This window comes from Vitis vinifera, chromosome 14 (assembly GCF_030704535.1).
Source record: "Vitis vinifera cultivar Pinot Noir 40024 chromosome 14, ASM3070453v1".
Lineage (NCBI taxonomy): Eukaryota > Viridiplantae > Streptophyta > Magnoliopsida > Vitales > Vitaceae > Vitis > Vitis vinifera.
The window spans coordinates 25,677,510-25,700,458 of record NC_081818.1 but is presented as its reverse complement, the minus strand read 5'-3'; the positions used below and the strand labels follow the sequence as shown (position 1 = coordinate 25,700,458).

Genomic DNA, 22,949 nt, shown 5'->3' with positions numbered 1-22,949 from the left:
GGCTTCAAATGGAGTTTTTTTCTGCAAAACTCTAGTTGGCAGCCTATTCAGCAAAAAAACTGCAGTGTTTGCAGCCTCTACCCACAATTTCTTTAGCAACTCCTTCTCATGTAGCATACACCTTGTCATCTCCATAATACTTCGATTTTTTCTCTCACTTACTCCATTCTGTTGTGGAGTGTAAGGTATTGTGAGTTGGTGCTCAATACCGGCTTCTTCACAGAACTTATAAAAAATTTCATTTGTGTATTCTTTCCCATTATCTGACCTTATCTTCTGCATCCTGCAACTGCTTTGATTCTCCACCCATGCTTTATATTTCCAAAATACATTAGCAACCTCATATTTGGATTTGAGGAAATAAATCCAACAAAATCTGGTATAATCATCAATAAATGCAATGTAATACTTATTACCATTTAAAGATGGTGTTTTCTGAGGTCCTCCAACATTTGTGTGTATCAGTTGCAGCTTGTGCATTGCTCTCCATGCTGTTTGAGGAAATGGTCTTCTAGTTTGCTTGTCATATTGACAAGCTACACAATCAGCTAGCTTGTCTTCCAACAATGGCACACCTTTCACCAAATTCTATTTCTGCATATATAGAAGAAGTCCAACATGGTGGAAATGCCTGAGCCTTCTGTGCCATAATTCTGCATTGCTTACAGTGCTTGAAAATGCTATTGGCTCATCCTCCATTAGATTTAGAGCAAAGCTTTTTGCTCTCATTTTCACTTTGAATACATCTCTACCTTTTGCGTCTTTGATCATGCACCATTTGTCTTCAAATATGACTTTGAAACCTTTTTCAATCAGCTATCCAACACTAAGTAGGTTTTGATCAATGTCAAGCACATATAGAACATTAGTAATATACTTCAAACCTGTTAAGCTTTCTATAGCCACAGTTCCTTTACCCTTAACTGAAATACATTCACAATTTCCAATTTTTACTTTAGAGATGATAATTTTATCAAGCTCCTTAAAGAGCTCTTGGTCATTGGTCATGTGGTTTGTGCAGCCACTATCAATCAACCAGGAATCGCTAGAGCTGTTACTTGTTGTGAAGCATGTTGCAACAAAAAGTTGTTGTTCTTCTTGATGTTGCTCAGTAGAAGCTTTTGCCTCTTCATGTTGTTGTGACTTGCAAATCCGCTCCATGTGTCCAATCTAACCACATTTCCTGCACTTGACATCAGGCCTCCACCAGCACTTCCTTTGTGGGTGATTTGTCTTTTTACAGTGTGGGCAAGGTGGATAGGTTCCATCCTTGTTTTTGTTGTTGCTGTCAGTCTTGTTGTTCTTCTTCTTATTGTTGTTTTTCTTATCTTTGCCTTCTCCTGAATTTTATGCCTTTTCTTGAAGAGCACCCTCCATCGATTCTTCTTTTCTTATCATTCTCCTTTGCTCTTGTGTCTGCAATGCATTCACCAATTCTGCCAAGGATATGCTTGACAAATCCTTAGATTCTTCTAATGAGGAAATTTTAGACTCATACTTTTCAGGCAGAGTTACAAGAATTTTTTGCACAATTCGTTCATCAGAGAAGTCCTTACCAAGCAACCTCACCTTGTTTACTATACCCAGCAACTTGTCAGAGTAGTCTTTGATGGTTTCTGTCTCCTTCATTTTCAGCATTTCAAACTCCCTGATCAAGTTGAGTACTTGCATATTTTTGGTTCTTTCATTGCATTGGTATTCCTTTTTAAGGTAGTCCCAAATATCTTTTGCTGACTCCAGGTTCATGATTCTTGTAAATATAGTGCTTAAAACAGCATAGAATAAGTAGGCTTTAGCTTTGGATTTCCTGATCTTCCTCTCTTTGTGGGTCTTAAGCTGAGTCATCGTAGGGTTTTCCGGCAATGAGGGAACATCATAGTCTTCCTTTATAGCTTCCCAAAGATCTAATGCTTCAAGATGGACTGTCATTCTAACAGCCCAAGCTTGATAGTTATCACTATCAAAAATCGGTGGTGCAACATGGGAGAAAGTTGTTTCAACTTCCATTTATGGATTCACTCAACTCACAGATCCCTCAAGAAGAAGTGCTCTAATACCAAATTGTTGATATATGACACAAGAACAGGACAGAAATTTTATGACAGCAAAGGAAAAACAAAACTTTTTTAGTAAAGAAAAAAAACTTGGTATCTGGAAGTATGTTTTATTCATTGCATTGCTCTTTATATAGAGCTGAAACATAACAGAAAGTCAAGAGAATTTGCTAATTTCAAGCCATGTCTAACCAATTCCTAATATCAAGCCAAAATATATATATATATATATATATATATATATATATATATGTGCAGAAAATATTTCCTAAAAACTTGGTCTATTGACCAATTATTCAGCAACTTTTTGTTTGCCCATAACTGTAGCAACTTAAGGCACGTTTCCAACAGAGTTAACCACTATGGTGCTGAATAATGCAGCTCAATGAACTCAACATTGCTTATAATCAATTAAGAGGCAAAGTTCCAAACTCACTAGTGTTCAACTACATATCCAATGTTGATTTGAGCTCAAACCTCTTTGATGGTCCTCTCCCACTTTGGTATTTGTGGGGGCCTTATCCCACGTGTCCACCCACGAGTACATCCACACGTCTGTCCACGTGGCATTATCCCAGTTGGGCCACGTGACAGTCTTCATCACTATTCAGACAACCTTCAAGGCACCCAGGGGAACATTCTGTCCAAACCATTTGAGCCACTGAGCGGCCCGCTTCCCCCTAATAGCCTCAAATCTTGTTTGATATGTGAGGCCCTGGTTAGCTGACACTAGATTGACTGATGAGACCTTTCCCATCCTCACATCTACTTCAGTAGACAGGCACATCAAGTCTTAGGTCACCAGCAAGGTTGAAAGAACGGCAAGCTATGTCATGACGCGTCGTCTAACACAGCTCCCAGTCGTCCTGCAAATATGATGATTACCTTATCACTATTGCGCAATCATCACTACAATGGCCAACTCAGCACTACTGAGCCCCTCTCCACCTTTGAACACTATAAAAACCCTACTGTAATATAATAGAATGAGAGGACACTGTGAGTTCTATGATCTCTCTCTCTAAGGGTTTCCATTCTTCCTAGCATCTGACTTGGGCTTCGAAGGGTGTGCCTGGATAACCTGTCCAGACATCTTTGTGTAGGGAAACAGGAAGTCCAAATTCCAACATCTGAATGGGAGCTTTCATTGCTACCTCAGAGAGAGGAATCCATCCCCAGTTGACATGATATCAACAGTATTTTAATGTGAGTACACTGTATTTGAGGAGTAATTTGTTTTCTGGACCAATTCCTCGGAACATTGGTGAAGTAATACCCATTCTGACAGATTTGGATATCTCTTGGAACTCTCTGAATGGCAGCATTCCCTTGTCTATAGGTAATCTACAGGCTTTGATCACCTTGGTTATCTCCAAAAATAATTTATGTGGAGAAATTCCTCAGATCTGGAATGAGATGCCTTCCCTGTATATTGCAGGTATGTCAAACAACAGCCTCTCAGGTATAATACCAAGATCAATGGTTTCCCTCACGGCACTCAGATTCTTGGCGCTATCCAACAACAGTCACTCTGGTGAACTTCCTTCCCAGCTGCAAAACTGCAGTGCCTTGGAAAGCCTTGATCTTGGTGATAACAAATTTTCTGGAAACATTCCATCCTAGATAGAAGAAAGCATTCCATCCCTCTTGATTTTAGCCTTGTGGTCCAACTTCTTCAGCGGTAATATTCCTTCAGAAATCTGTGCCCTTTCCACCCTTCACATACTGGACGTCTCACACAACAATGTGCCAGGATTCAATCCTCCGGAACTTGAGTGGCTTCAAATCTGAACTTTCAGATGATGATATACAGATATGGCACAATACGAGGGACGCTTGAAACTTGTTACTAAATGAAGAGCACTGGAATACTATAACATTCTCTACCCTGTGAATAGTCTGGTTCTTTCCAATAATAGCTTATCAGGGGAGATTCCTATCGAACTAACAAGCCTTCTGAAACTGGGAACCTTGAATCTGTCCAGCAATAATTTTGGGGGAAATATACCAGAAAAGATTGGAAACTTGCAGTGGTTGGAGATCCTCGACCTATCAAGAAACAAACTTTCTGGTTCAATTCCAATGAGCATGGCTTCCATAACCTTTTTGGTTCACCTGAATCTGTCACACAATAACTTGTCAGGGAAAATCCCAACAGGCAACCAGTTTCAAACCTTGATTAATCTGTCTATTTACCAGGGCAACCCCGCACTTTGTGGATTTCCTCTGATAACAGAGTGCCATGACAACAATGGAACAATTCCAACTGGGAAAGGAGAAGACAATGATGATGAAGATGGAGATGACTCTGAATTGCCATGGTTCTTTGTTAGCATAGGACTGGGATTCATCATAGGATTCTGGGGAGTTTGTGGCACTTTGATAATCAAGACGTCATGGCAGTATGCTTATTTTCGTTGTGTCGAGAAAATGAAAGATAGGCTCCTTCTGGCTGTGGCACTGAATGATGCCCGTCTGACAAGAAAGGTGTAGGTGTTTGAAAAAAACTGTGGCAGTTGAAGAAAATCTGAGAACATGCCTTAAGATGAAGAGATACTTGTTGAAAACATCAGTTCTCATAAATTGTAAACCTGCCATTTGCACAAATAAATTCATGTTTGGGAATTATTTCTTATGATCTTGATTGCTTTTAAATATTGTGTTAGCAGCAGCAATAATCAGCCGAACCTATTTCGCAGTTATAGCTTCATTACTGGCAGAATCCTACGACTCGTTCGGTTGGCAGAATAGGAGTGGGAATATATTTCCCAAGAATACATAGCTCTGGAATTAATTATTACTATTCCAATGTCTGAATTTGCCAGGAATCGGAGTAGAAAATTGTTCCCATTCCTATTATTGTGTTCGATTTGAACAAAAATAGAAATTCATATTTTATTAAACTGTCAAAATTAAGGATACTTAATGATCCGAAAAAAGAAAGCTGTGGTGGGCCCATACAAAACGCAGCGTTTGGGGAGTCGGAGTTTAGATAGAAATGAATGAAAATGCTGTAGTCTTATAAAACGCTGCGTTTTGGGCTGAGGGATATGAGATATTTGTGAGATTATCCATTCCCGCCACGGCCATCGACCCAGACAATGATGACGCTCTCGATCCTCTCTGCTCAGCCGTCCGCACCACAACTTCCCGCCTCCTTTCCACCAAGCCCTAACCTTAGCCTATCTCCACTTCCTTCCCTAACCTGCGCCCTCCAATGCCAACACTTCCAATCGTACGCACTCCCTCTTCTCTCTCTTTCTCCACTTACTCGCTTGTACAAATTGCTTTACAATGCTTGATTTTGCAGGTGCTCTGGTTGTACCCAAGAGCTCAATCTCCACCGTCCGATCATTCTCGACGACGTCACCGACTTCTTCAACAACCACGGCGTTTCAGATTTCACCTTTGATAGCTGTAGACTGGTACATCTGATTTTCCCCTATTAATTTTACAGATTTTCTTTTTCCATTTTAATTCATCTAGTATTCATCTTGATTATATGCTTCGCCCTCAGTGGGGGTGGAGATGCCGAGCAAAACTCGCCGTTCGGGGTTCATCAAACAGCCCTCTGATTGGGCTCTATCAGGAAAATTCACACAACATAGTTGATATTCCCCACTGTAAAGGTTTGAATTGCAATTAGTTATATATGGATTATAGCTTTTGAGCTTATTTTCATTTTTATTCATTTTCATACTTATAATTTGGGATCTTCCTTTTTTTCATTCAGCTCATCATCCAAGCATCAATGCAACTGTTGAACTCTTAAAACAAGGTTTATTCTTGTTACTGAGTCTTGATTTGGTCCTTATTCTGATTTGTTTTTATGCTTATTGATTATATGTGTTGTTCTACAAAATATTTTCAGGTATTACTCATTTGAAGGTTGAACCTTATGATGAAGATCAGGGGACAGGTGAGCTGCGATATGTTCAGGTGATTAATGTGGTTGAATTTAAAATAAATGAGTGTCAAGGTTAATAACTAATTGAATTTAGGGGTTGTGCTTTGTAATTTATGTGAATCTAATGAATGCTGTGGGTGCAGATGGCTGTGACCTTGAACAACACGTCCCTTCCTGCATCACAAAGATATAGAAACGGTTATTAACTTATCCTAGTATTACTTTATATGCTTTTGCTCCATTTTTGGCTTTGAACTGTTCTCACTAGCTTGCGTAAAGTATACAGTACTAAATTGTGTTTAATTCCAGGTAAAGTACAGGTTACTTTGGTTTGGAATTCAAGGAATGAGAATTCACCTAGTTCAGAAAAACTAAAAGCTTTGGCCAATGTAAACCCATCTCATTTTTCTTTTCTTTTTTTCTTTTTTTTTCTTTCTTTTGTTCTCTTGTTTTGCTTTGCTTTGTTGGGCTGACGCCTGATAATTATGGTTGCAGTTCCTATGGAGAAATGGTGGCCCAAGAAGCAATGTCCATTTGATTCACTCAGTGTGGGCTAACTTCCAAACTTCAACCAACAATGTGAGTGAGATTTATTTTGTTTATGTTCTATTTCTTTTTTATTTTTTAGCATGAATGTGTATATATATACCATATGTGTGTATGTGTGTATGTGTGTATGTGTGTATGTGTGTATGTGTGCATGTTTGTGCCTTTGTTTTTTGAGACTTGCTTTGGTTACTTACCTTTTGGGAGTGAAAAGCACCATACTTGTAATTCTTTGTACTCTTGCTCTCAAATTGTGATTTTAGCTCTATTCTTGATTTTTCCTTTTTTATTTTTTGCACTTTCTTGGTAGGTTTAATGCCTTCTTGGTGTTTGCCTTAGGCCTTTTTTGCATACATCCTATGTACTTAGGTTTGCCCCTTTTTCTCTTAGTCATCTTAATATCCTACTACTTTGCCTGTAAAAAGAAAAAATGCCAAAATACAGTGGTATTAGCTGCAATAATGTCAATAACGAATGCTGAATATTTATTTATTTATTTTATTTTTTTCGATAAGTAAACACATATATTAGCAAAAGGCAAAGCTCTGCATAGCATACAGGGAGTATACGAGACAACGAAGACCTCACAACAAAAACAAACCAAAAGAAACAAAAAACCCACCGACCCTTAACTGGAGGCTATCCACTCCAAGAAACCTATAAGGGAACGAGGCTCCGCACCATTATACAATTTTGTCCACCCCCACAAATTACAAACAAAAGAATTCTTAACTTTCTATATAACTAACTCCCCCCCTGAATGTTAATCTATTCCTCTCTTTCCAAACCGTCCAAAAAATAAATAACGGTATGCTGAATATTTATTTATGAAGGTTTGCTTTCTGCATTTACCTAAGTGGCTTTGAGTGAGTTTATTAGGCCCATGTTTGAGGCAAGTGTATGGGTTGACAAGTGTGTCTTTGATTGAATTGATCCATTAGAACTCTTCTTCATTCCTATCTGACATTGTAGATGATTGTTGAGGATTAAGTAATTGAAATCTTGTAAGGAAGGTTATGTAGCTAAACTTTCTATTGTGCCTGATTTGAGATATTTGGAATGCCTTCATTGTGTTAGTTCTCTTCTTACTTCAAACATTGTGTTTCATGCCATTAGAAATTTGTCTTCTAGATTTAATTGTAAGTATAAAACATACCACATGGAAAGAAGATTTTGCATCCAATGGATTGGAACAAAATGAATGCATCTTGCTCCATGCAAAATTAAGAGGGAAACTTCTTAGGAGAAAATGAAATTTACTAACTCTTTTAGGAGTATGCCTAAGCACAACTCATATCTGAATGGTGTAAGATCCACTTTCTTCAGCTTCATCAATTTCTGTTTACTTGTTTATACCAGACCAGCTCATGTATTTCATATTATCTACAACATTATGTAATTTTAACATCTAGATTTATATGATTTTAAGGTTGGGAACTTAATAATGTTATTACTATTGTTGCAGATAATTTTTGGGAATAGGTGGAGACATCTTTTAGGAGAAATAGACTTTTGGGAGCATGTTGGAGGAATTGATATCGCATTGGCTCCATCCAGTTTTGGCCAAGCAAATACACGGGTAGACAAAATTTCTAATCTAGAAAAACCATCTTAATTAATTACCTGGGAATGTCTTTATTCTATATTATTTATCAATCATCATTAAATTATAATTCATTTCAGGATCTGAGGGACATCAAATCCTTGAGAATGTACAATTCCCTTTTTGATACAATTAATTGCTGGAATTGTTGGGGCTGGAGCCTCCAGTTTTATTTGCCTCTTGTTTGGGCACCCAAGTTCCGTGTTCCTTTTTGTGTTCCTGCATCACACAGGAGACTGCTGCAGCTCACTAACATAAGATGTCTGATTCTATCTTATGTTCCTTGAGAGAAATCCTACTTATATGTTGCTGGTCTGCTGCTTCTGTTCAGGCTTTTGATTCATTGCTTCGCAAGTTACAAAAGTATGTCCCATATGGAGCAGCAGTTGCTGATTTGTATGCCGGAGCTGGTGTGATTGGATTATCATTAGCTGCGACTAGAAAATGCAGGCAAGAACTCAGATGGTTCAAGTTCTCTGGAAGTCTCATTCTTATGTCCAACTAGATGATATATTAATTCCAAGTTAATTATTCTTGTTTTCCAGGTCTGTTAAATGCATTGAGATCAACAAAGAGGCAAGGCTGTCTTTTGAGAAGACAGTTGGCCGCTTACCAAAGTCTATAGATACTACCATCAGCTGGCATCATGCAGACACTTCAATTGTTAGCGTTCAACACCTCCAACTTTTACACTCATACATACACATGCACACACACATACAAACAAAAACACAAATAACCCTCTGAATTTTCCTCTGAAGTTCATATATATAGATATCTCTCACTTTTTTATTCTTTTCTTTTTATTTTTTTACATTACCAGTGACTAAAGTCAGATAAGCTGGCAATATTATTGAAAATTAAATTTTCACTTCTCTCTCTTGTCAATATTTCAAACTACAATAAGAGTTTCATTCATTGGAAACTGGAACAGGGACCTCTTTCTTGGCTAATGGGATCAGATGTAGTTGTTGTTGACCCTCCTAGAAAGGGGCTGGATCCATCTCTGGTTGATGCTCTACGGACTTTATCATTAGCTGAGAAAAGAGCAATGTTAACTGAAAGGTATGGCTGCTTCTGTAATTTCCATGTGACTGAAATGTATGAAACAGCAACTCTAAAGCTTTAAGATTTAAGTAATTTATTCTTTGTGCCTCTATTTCAGGTCTTTTTCAAAGGTCAAGAATGAAAAGAGACCATGGATTTTACGTGCAAGGGAAGCCTCAGTTCAGATTGAAAGCAAAACATCTCCGGAAGAGGGTCAATCACTGCCTAAGACTCTTATTTATATTAGTTGTGGATGGGAAAGCTTCAAAGAGGTACTTGCGGGTCTTAAGTTTCTACGTTGTCTACTTAGAATTGCCTTGCAAAAAGATCTGATTTTACTTTGATTTTTGGCAAATTTGAAAACACGAATTATTGTCTCAAGCTTCTAATACAGCAACTATTTAACAGGATTGTAAGTCATTGTTGTCCCGTAAGGAATGGCATTTGGATAAAGCCCATGGTTTTAATTTCTTCCCTGGCACCCAGAGGTAATACATTCTTCCTTTTTTCTTTTCTTTTTAGAAGACATATGATGCATCCTGTAGCTGGTAGTATCATCTTGAATGAACACTGGCATCATTCTGTAGTTATTTAGAGCATCTAGTACCATATAACCTTGCATATTTGAAGGTACTGAACCTATGGCATAGTTTCTAATGAAGAATTGTTTGCTTTTCTTTATTCTTCAATAGAAGAGTATCTTGTAATGCAGTTAAGGAACCAATTATATGTTTCACATTTGGTGGGGAAGGAAGAAAGATTAAGTTCAACCAATATAAATGATCACCTACGGTGCTTCTGTTGCACCTTATGGGCATAATCTCCAGATCATGTGAGAACCTGCTGTAAACTGACAAATGAGTGGGCATCAACCTTGTCTCCTTAACTAAGGGAGCTTTGAACATATTTTCAATTGTGGAATGTCCATGAGATTTTCTCTTGGGAACTTCTTGGATTAGCTAAATGTCTTTGTTATTTGATGATTTCCTGGTTTGTTATCCTAACATATATAGGCATATAACAATTTCCAGAAGAAATAATCTATTTCACTGCATTTAGGGTAAAGGGGAATATGTACTAGAAATTTGAATTTATGCCATATAGGTGCATAAAATTGCATTAAGCAATTTAAACTTTATCCCTTAACTTTTTGTTGTTCCAGTACAGGCATAATTGATTCTTAATGAAAAATAACTATCTAATTGACTTAAGCAACTTAAAGTAAATACGACATGTTAGTTCTGATGCATGCCATGATATGTACATTACATTCATTCCTTTGTTTGCTTATTAACTATTATAAATGATGTTTGGCTATGATTGCAGCATCGAGGTTTTGGCTGTGTTCAAAAGGGGCCCAGGAGCAGGTCTCAAGAAAAAGAAGTCAGGAAAGAAGAAGAAGAGACCCTTGTGAGGGATATTTTAGTTATTGATGTGGCGTTGGAGTTGAACAAAATGAGCAACGGGACTAGAGATTAGGTTGTGCCAGAGCAAAAGGAATGAAGGATTCTTTCAATATTTTACCACAGAAGAAATACTAAAGAATCACTGTGTGTTTTCTAGTGTTATGAAAGAAGGAATTTGTTGTTTATTACTAACTGAATGACTTGTAAATAACATTAATTTTAATGAACAAAATTCTACACAAATGTGGTATCTTATTTGCTGCCTCTACAATATGGTGAAAGAATGCAAAACCAAGAAAAAATTGAAAAATAAATTAAGATAATGCTCCATAAAAGCTGCTCAGTTCCCCTTTTCCCTTTCCTTGGATTTTGCTAGATGGGGAAAGGCTGTCAAAATGTTGTAGGCTCTCAAATCCTGCCTGGTCAAGATCCCAACTACTGGAGACACCTGCAAGTGGAGGATACAATCAGGTTAGTTATACTCACGTCAAATAGTTTCTCTCACAAGATGGTCATCGTTATCATTGTATGCACAAAGAGAGAGAGAGAGAGAGAGAGAGAGAGAGAGGAAAGACTAGTATTCTGAACAAATAAACCAGCAAATGCGTGCATGGAGGTGAAGTGAATTAGGAAGTGGTAAACTCACCCCAGCTGCTTGATACTTGGGTACAATAAGCATATGCCGGAGTCCCACCTGCCTGAAGAGCACCATTGCTTTTGCCACTGACATGCTTTCCACCACTGTATAAGGGGTTGTGTTGGTCAGAGGATGCAAATCAACGTACATTTCCATTTCATCATTTGTCACAGCCACTTCCTCAAACTTTCCCTCCCTCTCGGCCAGTTCAATCCAGGTGAATTTCTCTCTCACTTCCCACTCCTCTGTTCTCCTTCTCTCTTGCAGGAACCACTTCTTCTTCAGCACTTTAACAAGGTGTGCTCTTAGTACAATTCCATGCAGTTCAGTTGCCCCTATGGCCAGGCCAACCCGCGGTACCACCCCTTCATCTACCACTGGGAAACCATTGTGCGTGGTATTTCTCAGGACATCTACAATGCGGGCTACCTTTTCCACTCCACGAAGGGTAACTACTGGTGGCTTGGCATCTGCAAGCTCCCCAACAGTTAAATTTCTCATCCATGGCTCAGGATTCGCATCCAAGAAAGGCAGGCCTTTGAGGTGCAGTATTATGTCATAAATGCTTGGGTTGATGCAATCACCAACACTTTTGGCTATTAGGAGGACAATCATTGTTATGGGTAGTAAGAGCAGATTGTTTGTGAGTTCAAGGAATATGACACAGAGGGAAACCGTCATCCTCATTGAACCAGCCATCAGGGAGGCTGCACCAAGAACAGCATAAAGCCCTTGGTCAATTTTTGTGTAGGAGCCCATGGCAATGCCAAGCAAGCGGCCATAAGCTGAACCCATTAAGATGATGGGGAGGAAGAGGCCAGATGGTACAGCAATACCAAAGGTAATCAGGCCCAGAATATAATAGAGTCCGAAGAATATTAAGAGGGAAAGGGGGTGGAACTCTGTTGCAGTGTTAGTAGAGAAGATGTTTCGAACCGCATCATCATTGGTGGTGAAGAGGAGACTGGCTAGGTCATTGTAGTAGCCATCGGGGCAGTTGAATTGCTTGAAGTTGCCAGTCCGTCCATTGGTGGGGCAAGTCTCAGTGATTGAGGAATCACAAGGTGAGCAAGTGGCAAGGAAAGGCAAGCAATACAAGCAAATTGAGGTGAATAGTGAGACACTCAGACTCAGAAGAAGCTTATGTATTTTTCCCTTCCTGCAAAAATATATATATATATATATATATATATATATATACCAAACAATTGAAAAATTACAATCCCAAAAAATGGAACCTCGTGTGCAACTTGAATCAGTTTGCACATGAAAATACCAATTCTAGACTTGGCTTGGATCAGTCTCCAATTGATTCTTATTGATTTTGGTTTGGTTCATGTTTGAAGCTTAAATGGAAATATGAAGCTCGGTTAAGATTGCTTACTGATTAATGAGATTGTAGACCCTCAGGACCTTGTGGAGAAGGTGATTGTAAAGGCTTCCCAACACACCACCAATTAATCCAATTAATGCAACAGGGGCGATATCCATGGCATGGTATGTCACAGTAACATCGCTCACATCAAACATGATGAGTCCTCCTCTCCCGAAAAGCCCGCATTTCCCAGAATTACAATATTCAATGAAAGCTCTAAGTACCACGGCCACAACCGCTGTGCTGAAGAAAGTTCTCCAGAGGAGGGCACTCCTCCACCATGTAGCCACTTCTTCCAGAGAAAACAGGACACCACCAACTGGAGCCCGGAAAGCTGCACAAACCCCTGAAGAAGCCCCACATGTGATGAGATCACGTCTGTCACGGTCATTGTTAAAGTAGCGGAGCCAGCGCCATTTTATACGATAATTTTCAGGTCCACCCTGGCCTAGTAGGGAAGCAATGCAGCTACCAATATGCACTAGAGGCCCTTCTTTCCCCAGATCTAGGCCTGCAGAAACAGCTCCTATGCTTCCAAATATCTGTGGGAGATTTCATGACCTCTTAGCAAACACTCCATATGCATGTGTTTTATGTCATTCAAGATGTTTGTGGAAGGTGATTGATTAGTATTTTCTTTAAATTGCCTGACTTGGTTTTTTTCTTTCTAAAGGTTGGTTTGGAATAACCTTTTTTTCATGTATAATTTTTGCCATAGAAATTGAAGCTAAAATCATAATTTGAAGAAGCAATATAGTTTTCTCATAACTTCTTATTAAGCTTCTTTCTTAAACCAAAAAGCTTCTTCAATAAAAAGTAATCAAATAGATAAAGAAACTTTTACTGGACTTAAAACCAGCTTTTAACTACTCAAAAAGTATCCAAACAAGGCCTAATCCAATCCAATCCATGCAAAGCAGAAAGAAGAAAGCCATGACAAATCCTAACAAAAGGACAAGCTCATCATCACATGTCAGACAACCCTAATTCTCCATATAAATTGTTAATCATTGCCATTAGATATCCACCAAGTTTTTTATGCTGCTTTGCAACTTGTTCCAATTCATGATAGTGGATATACATTATTTTATAGAAGATGGTCGCGTATGTTTAATTAATCAAAGGTGTTAAAACTACAGAATATGTAAGTTGCAATATATATATATATAACCAATTCAGCAATCCGACTACCCTGGCCTAATTCAACTTGATCTTCAATCCAATACCAGGGTGGATGGCATTTGGCTCATCTTCAATCAAGTTTCACCATTTTAAGTCGCAGCCCGTGCCAGTTCTATTAACTTTTCCTTTACCTCAGCTAGAGTACACTTTTTATTACTCCCTGTACGGTGTACCTCAGCTAAAGTAAACAAAAGAAAGGTGAATATATGAAATGTGTGTTGACAAACCAGTGAAAATCAAGGAACTTGTTGTGATAAGGTTCTTCTGTTTGGATCTAGATCATCCACCTATATCCAGATCTGGAAAAGTTCATCCTAAAAGTTTCCCTTTCACATGTCTAAGTCACGGAAAGGGGGTTTCTGATTAGGTTCAAATTATGGAGATCATCAAGCCAACTTTCACAACAATTTCTCGCCAAACCCATGAAAAGAAAATAGAATTTTGGCAATGCCCCAACTCCAGGAAATGAGAATCCTCTCTGTTTCTAAACTTTAACTCGGCTCTAGACTGAAAAATTGGCATACCCATATTGTATTTGAAAGCCAACTCACCTTGACAATCAATGTGGAGGCACCAAACATGTTGGGAGTATCTACTCCATTGAGATAAGCTTTGATCTCTGGTATACCAGGCCCAGCCGCAGTAGGTGCAAAGCACACACACAGGAAAGCAGCAAACAAAGTCAATACGAAATTGGCCGTTGTCAAATAAATGAATCCTGTCAAATACCTGCACCCATCACAACAAACTTTCATATCTAAACCTCTATCCAAAATGGGTTTTAGAATTTCTTCAATCACAATGGAACAGAAAACAAAGAAAAAAAAAAAAAAACTTTAATGTAAGATAGTCTGAGAAGCAGAGTGTAATACGAATAACAGGGGAGAATTCAGGACCTTTTCTTCTCTACTAAGCCAGACACAGCTAGAAGCTTGTAACCGGCAATATTCTCTACAGCAAGATTGATGAGGGTGGCAATCAGGCCAGTGAGCAGCCCAACAAGGAATGCCAGCGACCATTTCAAGAATATGTACTGCAGTACTTGGGCTGATGATCTGCTTCTCCAATCATGCTTGAAGAGGTCATTCTCATTGATCCTGCACCCACCACAGTTGTTCAATTCTGTATTAATTAATGTCATCAATTTGAATTGTCATTGAAAAACAGGAGAGGAGATTGGTTTTTGGTTCTCACTCATAGTCCAAGCTCTCTATATGAGAGACCTTGGCCCCAACTATGGCCAGAGGATTGGAGGAGAGTGTTCGGCTTCTCTTCAGCAGTGGCTGGTTCAGTGGATTGCTTTCCAGGTCCCTCTCTTCCCCCTCTCCTACTCCCTCCACGCTTGAGGTGGTGGTGGTTGTTGTTTCTGCAACCTGGCTTGGATCTTCCTCCATCAAGGCAATGGAAAATTGCAGAGACAGAGAAGCCTAGAAGCTCTGATGGAGATGGAGATGGAGGTGATAGAGTTGGTGCCGCCTGCTCCTCTTGTCTTGGAATTAAAAACTAAGAAAGGTGAATCGTCAGTCCATATATATATATATACCTGCACCCATTTGTCTCAGTTAATAATATAATATTGATAGGCAACTCTATCGTTTACAATGCATGTGAAAGTAGTGACACAGCCATGGTGGAAAGGCTTTCTGCAGGCTGATAAGAAGGAATGTGAAATGGCATCATCCCTCGCAGCCAGTCCAAAAAGACACAACACTGTCCTCCTCACTCGGGGTCCATTTATACAATAAACTCATACGTCTGTTTGGAAGGTTGATCATAAATGATCTACAAAACTATTTCCTTTTTCAAGTCTTGGATCAAACAGCTCATTTCCCTTACTACAATACACATCTTTAGTCTCTCTTAAACTACTACTGTTTACCATCTTATCTTCGGCCACGTTTTTTCCTTTATTTACAAATTTAAAAAAAAAAAAGAAATCGCTCAAAATCACACTCTACAACTGTTATTTTAACAACAAAAAATCAAATGTGAAAATTTCACCTTCCAATCAATTTCTTTCTGTAATCAACTTGTGGCTGCCGATTCTTCTTTTCTTTAAACCGAAGGGAAAAATCGTTTCTTTTCAGAGCGACAATCATGGAAGCTGCTCTTGTCGTTTTTCTAACATAATTCATTGCTCTGACTGGTGTGCCAGTAAAAAACTGCCATGTGGAAAGTCCAATTTTTTGTGTTTTTTTTTTTTTTTTTTCAAAAGTATCGTCTAGGTGACGGAGAGATGAGAGATCTCCCATAATCCGGAAGGCTATGAAGCAATCACATTCCACCACTAATATTTATTTATTTATTTAATATTTTATTTATTATCGTTCCTATCATAGAGATTGAAATAAGGGAAATTCCGAAAAGGAGATATATATAACAGGGTATATCGTCACAGGTAAGCACCTATCTAATAGCAGCCTTTTACAGAGTATACGTGTAAGGATCTGGGTGGGGAAGCCGAACAGATCGGACGGTTGAAACAAAAATGACCCTTGAGGCATTTGGAAGGCCACTTTATCCAGATCTGAATTTTATTTTTGATATATATTTTCTTTTATAATAAAAGATCCATGTGGGTGTCATTTAGATTTTTCAGTGTTTTGATTGGCATGAAAGTCGGCCCACATTGTTGCTTGTCTGAGACTACCCACTTGGGATTTGTCTGCACTCTCCTACTTTCTTCTGTCCTTGTCCACAACATTTTAAACCAAAATTACAACTAATATTTCTAAATATATTCGAAATTCGGAAGAAAATATGGAGTCTAAGGGGGATGATGTTTTAAATAGTGGTGATGTGTCCTGATGAGTTATGAGGCAACGGCCAATAATGGGGCAGGGCCGGCAGGCTCGAGACGCCGCTCGCAGTAGACAAAGATTGTAGACACGTAGCTAAAAGCCTAAAACCATGTCTGACTGCACCACATAAAAGATAATAAGGAAGGAAGAATAAAGGCAGACTGCACCACATAAAAGATAATAAGGAAGGAAGAATAAAGGCAGTGTCATTAATCACTTTATACAATCGGTGACAGCTACGTACATCACATGAGTTGTGCTGCAGTTGGCTTCTTTTTGGGCATTTGGTGCAGGGCTTGGCATTCAAATTGAAGGAAAAAAGAATGAAGATTTGGGATCTTTACTCTTCCAAGTGTTGAAATTGGATGGTAATTAATAATTATTGCTATGTATGGTATATATTTTATTTTATTGGTTTGCCTAATACTCAAACAATTGGTGGGTGAAGGTGGAATTCGGCTATGAAAAGAAAAAAGGAAAGGAAAAATGTGCAGGCCTAAAGCAACTTATACAAGAATACAAGTTTTGTCTCTGCATGCAGGCAAAGCTCAGGGATGGAGCTCAGCCCCAGCGCAGAATAGTGAGTTAACGGTGGAGTTCGGAGTGAGGTGGGATGAGTGTGAAAGCGAAAATTGCAGAAAGAAAGAAGAGAATAGAGAGAACCTCTTGAGCAAATTGCAAAGGGCCTTCAACAGAAGCAGTCCAAAGTCTGCCTCCTGCACCATAGGGCTGATCATTCCACGGCAGGAGCCTTACCATGTTTTTGGATTCAGTTGACCGGCTTGCAGAGGTCGGTTACCATGTAGGGTGAAAGAAAATTACATTTTTTTTTTCAAGCAAATGAAAGAAAGAAAATATAAGCAAGACTTTTCTCCTATTTTTATAGTGGCTATTACCTGTTGACTTTTCTCCACTATTTTTTTTATTATTTTCATGGTTACAATCCCTCGACACTACATACTTTTAATGAATTTAGATTGAATATAAATGGATTTGGATTAAATTCATATTCATATGTATAAATTATTTAATAAATATATATTTTTTAGTCAATTTACATAACTCAAATTTGATTCAAATTCATCAATCTAATAATCTCATTATTAACTTAATCATATTTTTAAATTATTTAACTTATATTGACACATTTTAAATTTATTTTTAAATGAATAGCTTAATTAAGTCATAAATATATTTAATTGAAATATTATTTTTACCTCACAAACTAATTTAATTCTCAATAAAATTAAATTCCATAAATTTTTGTAAGTTCTTCGTTTAAAAACAAAAACAATTACATTCAAATCCTAAAGATAGGAACTAAAATCATTTTTATTTTTTACATTTTTCAAATATCATAACATAATAAGAAAAATTCTAAATACATCTCTTTTCATCAATTCAAATAAAATTTCTCCAATTAAAACCCCCAAAAAAAAAAACAAATTTTACTCATCCAAATATCCATTAAAATCAATATTTTTAATTGATTTTAAAAAAATTAAATTAGAATTGAGTGTTAATTCTCTAAATTAAAAATTAAAAAAATTAATGAATTAATTTTAACAAAACATTATTTACTACAAAATTGTCAATTTCTTAATTAATTACATTATTCATCTTTTTATTACTTTTCGTTATTGTAACCCATTTTGGTATTTTGAGATGTTTATAAATATGTTAAATTTCTTTTTTTTTATATAAATATTTTATCTAAATTATATAAATAATAATATAATGAATTTTTTATTTAAAATATTTGGAAATATATTAAATTACTTATTTATTTAAACTATTAATTTTCAAATGCCCACATCTTAATTTTTTAAAATAAGAAGAAAAAATAATTATTTTTCAAGGATCAAAAATATTTATTTAAGATATAATAACATTAAAACATAATTTAACATCCAATAGAATTCAAATATTAATAAAATCAAACAACTTAATACTCATAAGATTAAGTTTTATTAAACTTGAGTTGAGTCAAAGTCTATTTAGATTCAAAACAAAAATACATGAACTTCTTTTTCCCTTCTCTTTTAGCAAGGAAAGGAAACCAAACCTTCTTTTCCTCTTCCAACAACTCTCTGAGTGGACAGTTAGCAGCAGCCACAGTGCCACACAAAGATTCTGCACCAAATTTGAAAGGCATAAAAACTTCAAATTTAAAAGACAAATAAATAAGAAACCCAGATATGAACCTTGAGATCACTCCCAGGATCTCCTTCTTGATGAGAATTTAAATTGCATAGGATCACATGTTGACAATTAAGCATGCATTTAACAGCAAAATTCAATCCGTTACCTTGGTTCGTGCTTTGGGAAGCCATTTCTGCTCTCCTTTGATATCCAATAATCTGCTTTCCGGGTGCGTGATGGTCCGAGAATGAGCGATCACGCACCCGGAAAGCAGATTATTGGATATCAAAGGAGAGCAGAAATGGCTTCCCAAAGCACGAACCAAGGTAACGGATTGAATTTTGCTGTTAAATGCATGCTTAATTGTCAACATGTGATCCTATGCAATTTAAATTCTCATCAATTGGTATCAGAGCAAGCATGATTGACATTTGAGCTGCAATTTTGGGTTAATTTTTGGGTTTCCCGTTTCCTGTGGTGGAAGCCATTTTTTGGAATTTTATTTCTCGTTTGATGTCGATTCTCTGTTTTCAAGCCCGATTGTTGTTGGAAACTTGTAGAGAATATTGTTTGGAGCAAAACCCATCAAATTTTGTGATTTTTGGAGCTCATTTGATGATATTTCGAAAATTAGGGCTTGTTTGGTTCTTGCTATTATGCGTTTTTTGTGCAATTTTTTGGGTTTGGATTGAAGAATTGATGTTTTAAGATGGAAATCTATGTATTTTTGACGAAAAATGCGTGAAATTTTGGGCGGAAAAAATTTTTTTTTCTTCTCCAGAACCAGGTCGTGCTCAGCTGGAGGAGAATATGAATAGTGATGTGATGACGTCATCATGACGTCATAAAAAAAACAAAAAACAAAATTTTTTTTTTTTTGTTTGTTGCCTTGGTATTCTTGGATTGATTGTGCATATGCTAGAATTATTATGCATTTTGTTAAATTTGACTTTATTGGGACAATTATTATTATTATTGTTCTTTATGGTATAATGTTGTCCTATGTCAATTTTGTTAAATATTTCAATTTATTGAGGCAATGAAACACACTTGTGTGATTGCCTATCGCAATTCTAAGTGTGTCAAATTGTGAAAATTAAGATATTTTGAATTTTATTCATGACAATAGTGAACATATATGTGGTTGCCTATCGTGACCCTATATGTGTCAAATTGTCTTTGCTGAGATAATTTAACTCCCACATTTAATCGCTTTATTATTGTGATTACTAAGATCCATACGGGTATTGTAATTATCCTATCGATGATAACAATGCTTGGTAGGATGCTTAGATTGATGAAGGAAATTAATTGTATATTATGAACCGTACTAATTTTCTTTGCCCTTTCGGTAATAAAATTAGTACATCTTGGTTGTAATATTTAATTAGTTGTCCTTACCGCCGTGGAATTTTTAAAATTCCAAGCTATTGCTAAATTGAGAAATTATGGAAATTAGCAAATGCATGATATTATAATAACATGCATACTGTTGAATTTTGCTATTTTCCAGCTACCAGCAATCCTGGTATTTCTCTACAATTGTCTGCCATCAAACCTCTTACTGGAAATAATTTTGAAGAATGGTTTGAGTCCTTTAACGTGCACATGACTCTGCAAAATCTGGATTTGGCTTTGAGGGTTGATGAGCCAAGTAAGCTCACTGATGTGAGCTCTGCAGATGAAAGATTATTTTATGAAAGATGGGAGCACTCCAACAGGAGTTGTTTGATGGTGATGAAATACACTATGGATAAATCTATCAAAGAATGCTGGCCAAAGACGGAAAGGGCCAAAGACTTCTTGGAATATGTGAAGGCCAATTATACCAAAGTTGATAAGGCTGAAATGGCAACTCATTTGAAGCTTCTCACAACTACTGTATATGATGGAGTTAGTGGGGTTAGGGATCATATCATCAAGCTGAGGCACTACTTCAACAAGGCAAATGAGATGAAAGTGGAGTTGGGTGAAAATTTTCTGAAATGGTTGATACTTGAGTCTCTTCCTGCTTCCTTTGATGCAGTGAAGTTGACTTACAATGCCTTGAAGGAAGAATGGACTCTGGAGGAGTTGATGTCCATTGTAGTGCAACATGAAGTCTCATTGAAGAAAAATGAGACTCACTCCCTTGCTCTTGTAACAAATCAAGCCAGTAATGTGAAGAAAAAACCTCCACACAAGAATTTTGGAGGCTCTAAGCAGTTCAAGAGGAAAGGGAATTCAAATCAAGGAACCTCCAACGCATCTGTTTCTTCTAATGCTGCAAAGAGTGAGAAATTCAAAGGGAAGTGCAACTTTTGCCATAAGATTGGCCACAAGCAAGTTGATTGCTTCAAATTTAAAAATTGGCTAGAAAAGAAAAAGAAAGGTGAAATTGTGGTTGTGGTTAATTTGAATGCAAACATGATTGAGACAAATATTGTTGATGTTCATGTCAATTCTTGGTGGTTAGATACTGGTGCCACTATTCATGTCACTAATTCTTTGTAGGAGATGACAAACAGAAAGAAGTCGTCAAAGCATGAAGAATGTGTGTATATGGGTGACGGAAGCAAAGTGAAAGTGGAATTTTTTGGCATGATAAAGCTGAAGTTGATCACAGAAAGTTTTTTGTTGTTACACAATGTGGCTTTCATACCCTCACTTAGGAGGAATCTGATTTCTGTATCTTCTTTGGATAGACATGGTTATTCTTTTCACTTTGGAGGTGGAAAAGTGGATATTTTTTGCAACTCAGTCTTAATTGGCAATGGTGTTTTGTTTGGAAATCTTTATAGTCTCAGTTTGCATCATGGTTTATTATGTGATTCATCCTCTGTTAATTCTGTTGTTGGTTGCAAGCGTGCTAGAATGAATTTGAGTTCTTCCATGTTGTGGCACAAACGCCTAGGTCATATTTCTAGGCAAAGATTAGAGAGATTGGTGAAAGATGGTGTGCTTTCTAATCTTGATTTCTCAGACTTCGAAACTTGTGTTGTTTGCTTAAAGGGGAAGATGACAGCAAAGACCAGAAAGGAGAAGATTGATAGGTGTGGAAGTACTTTAGACTTGATCCACACAGATATATGTGGTCCTTTGTCACCAACTGCTTTAGGGGGTTATAAATATTTCATCACTTTCATTGATGATTTCTCTAGATTTGGTTATGTTGAACTAATCCATGAGAAATCTGACTCCCTGAATGTGTTCAAAGCCTTTAAGGCTAAGGTGGAGTTGCAGTTGGGAAAGCTCATTAAAGCTGTGAAGTCTGATAGAGGTGGCGAGTATTATGGGAGATATGATGAGACTGGACGGAATCCTGGACCATTTGCTAAGTTTCTTTTGGAATGTGGCATTGATGCGAGATATATATTGCCAAGCACTCCTCAACAGAATGGGGTTGCAGAAAGGAGGAATCGCACATTGTTAGATATGGTGAGGTGCATGTTGTCCAATTCCTCTTTACCAGAATTTCTATGGGGTGAAGCCTTAAGGACTGCGGCATATATTTTGAATCAAGTGCCCAGTAAGTCTGTGCCTAAGACACCTTATGAGCTATGGTCAGGAAAGAAACCCAGCCTTCACCATTTCCATGTTTGGGGATGTAAGGTTGAGGTTAGGCCCTATAACCCACAGTCAAAGAAACTTGATCCTAAAACCATTAGTGGTTTTTTTGTTGGCTATTGCATTGGATCAAGGGGTTCCAGATTCTATTGTCCATCTCATACCACCAGGATCATTGAATCAGACAGGGCTGTATATTTTGAGGATGAAGTTAATGTTGATCCAAATTTTGTGCCTCGTGAGATACCTTTTGGAGAAGAGCATGTTGTGATTCCTTTTCCTACATCTCATGTTCCAAATATGGATGTTCCTATTGTCCAACAGCCAGCCACTAATCAAGGAAAGCATGGTGATCAAGTGGAATCCGACCTTCCTGTAAATGATACTGTTGTTAATGAGGTTCCTTTGAGAAGATCACAGAGGGTTCGTAGGCCGGCTATTTCAGATGATTATATGGTTTATTTGCAGGAGCATGAGTATGATAGTTATGATGCTGATCCAGTCACTTACCAAGAAGCAATTCATTGTCCTCAATTCATATCTTGGAAAGAAGCCATGGATGATGAAATGAATTCTATGTATATGAATGGTGTTTGGGACTTGGTTGAATTGCCTCATGGTTGTAAACCAGTTGGGTGCAAGTGGGTCTTTAAGACCAAACGTGATTCTAGCGGGAAAATAGAGAGATATAAAGCTAGACTTG

At 37.4% G+C, this 22,949-nt stretch overlaps 3 protein-coding genes, 1 long non-coding RNA gene and 1 pseudogene across 6 annotated transcripts; 3 read left to right on the top strand and 2 right to left on the bottom strand.

Annotated features, from left to right (window-relative positions):
• Positions 1-1,347: 1,347 nt before the first annotated feature.
• Positions 1,348-2,007, bottom strand: LOC104881655 (uncharacterized). Its single transcript, XM_010662471.1, has one exon. It carries the CDS (start codon positions 2,005-2,007, stop codon positions 1,348-1,350), a length of 660 nt encoding a protein of 219 aa, XP_010660773.1.
• Positions 2,008-2,429: 422 nt separating this feature from the next.
• On the top strand, positions 2,430-4,547 carry LOC104881654 (receptor-like protein EIX2; annotated as a pseudogene).
• Positions 4,548-5,106: 559 nt separating this feature from the next.
• LOC100265277 (uncharacterized) lies at positions 5,107-10,818 on the top strand. 2 transcript variants are annotated; one of them, XM_002273527.5, is made up of 15 exons: positions 5,107-5,289; positions 5,365-5,479; positions 5,572-5,683; positions 5,788-5,832; positions 5,926-5,993; positions 6,105-6,159; positions 6,271-6,350; positions 6,457-6,540; positions 7,973-8,086; positions 8,442-8,560; positions 8,656-8,773; positions 9,045-9,175; positions 9,276-9,429; positions 9,566-9,645; positions 10,484-10,818. In XM_002273527.5, exons 1-15 carry the CDS (start codon positions 5,156-5,158, stop codon positions 10,569-10,571), a joined length of 1,497 nt encoding a protein of 498 aa, XP_002273563.2. In that variant the 5' UTR covers positions 5,107-5,155; the 3' UTR covers positions 10,572-10,818. The 2 variants fall into 2 exon arrangements, 1 of the variants encoding a protein (XP_002273563.2); XR_787611.3 differs by having other exon boundaries at positions 5,112-5,289; positions 9,276-9,370; positions 10,484-10,528.
• LOC100260066 (chloride channel ClC4) lies at positions 10,726-17,494 on the bottom strand. Of its 2 annotated transcripts, XM_010662292.3 has the most exons (7): positions 17,222-17,494; positions 14,952-15,260; positions 14,654-14,854; positions 14,309-14,486; positions 12,585-13,117; positions 11,210-12,359; positions 10,726-11,011 (listed from the first exon to the last, which is right to left on the bottom strand). In XM_010662292.3, the coding sequence occupies exons 2-7, from the start codon at positions 15,149-15,151 to the stop codon at positions 10,904-10,906; spliced, it is 2,370 nt and encodes a 789-aa protein (XP_010660594.1). In that variant the 5' UTR covers positions 15,152-15,260; positions 17,222-17,494; the 3' UTR covers positions 10,726-10,903.
• On the top strand, positions 15,375-17,435 carry LOC109123927 (uncharacterized). The gene is made up of 2 exons (XR_002031778.2): positions 15,375-16,926; positions 17,007-17,435. It is a non-coding gene; the product is annotated as an uncharacterized LOC109123927 (long non-coding RNA).
• Positions 17,495-22,949: the final 5,455 nt, after the last annotated feature.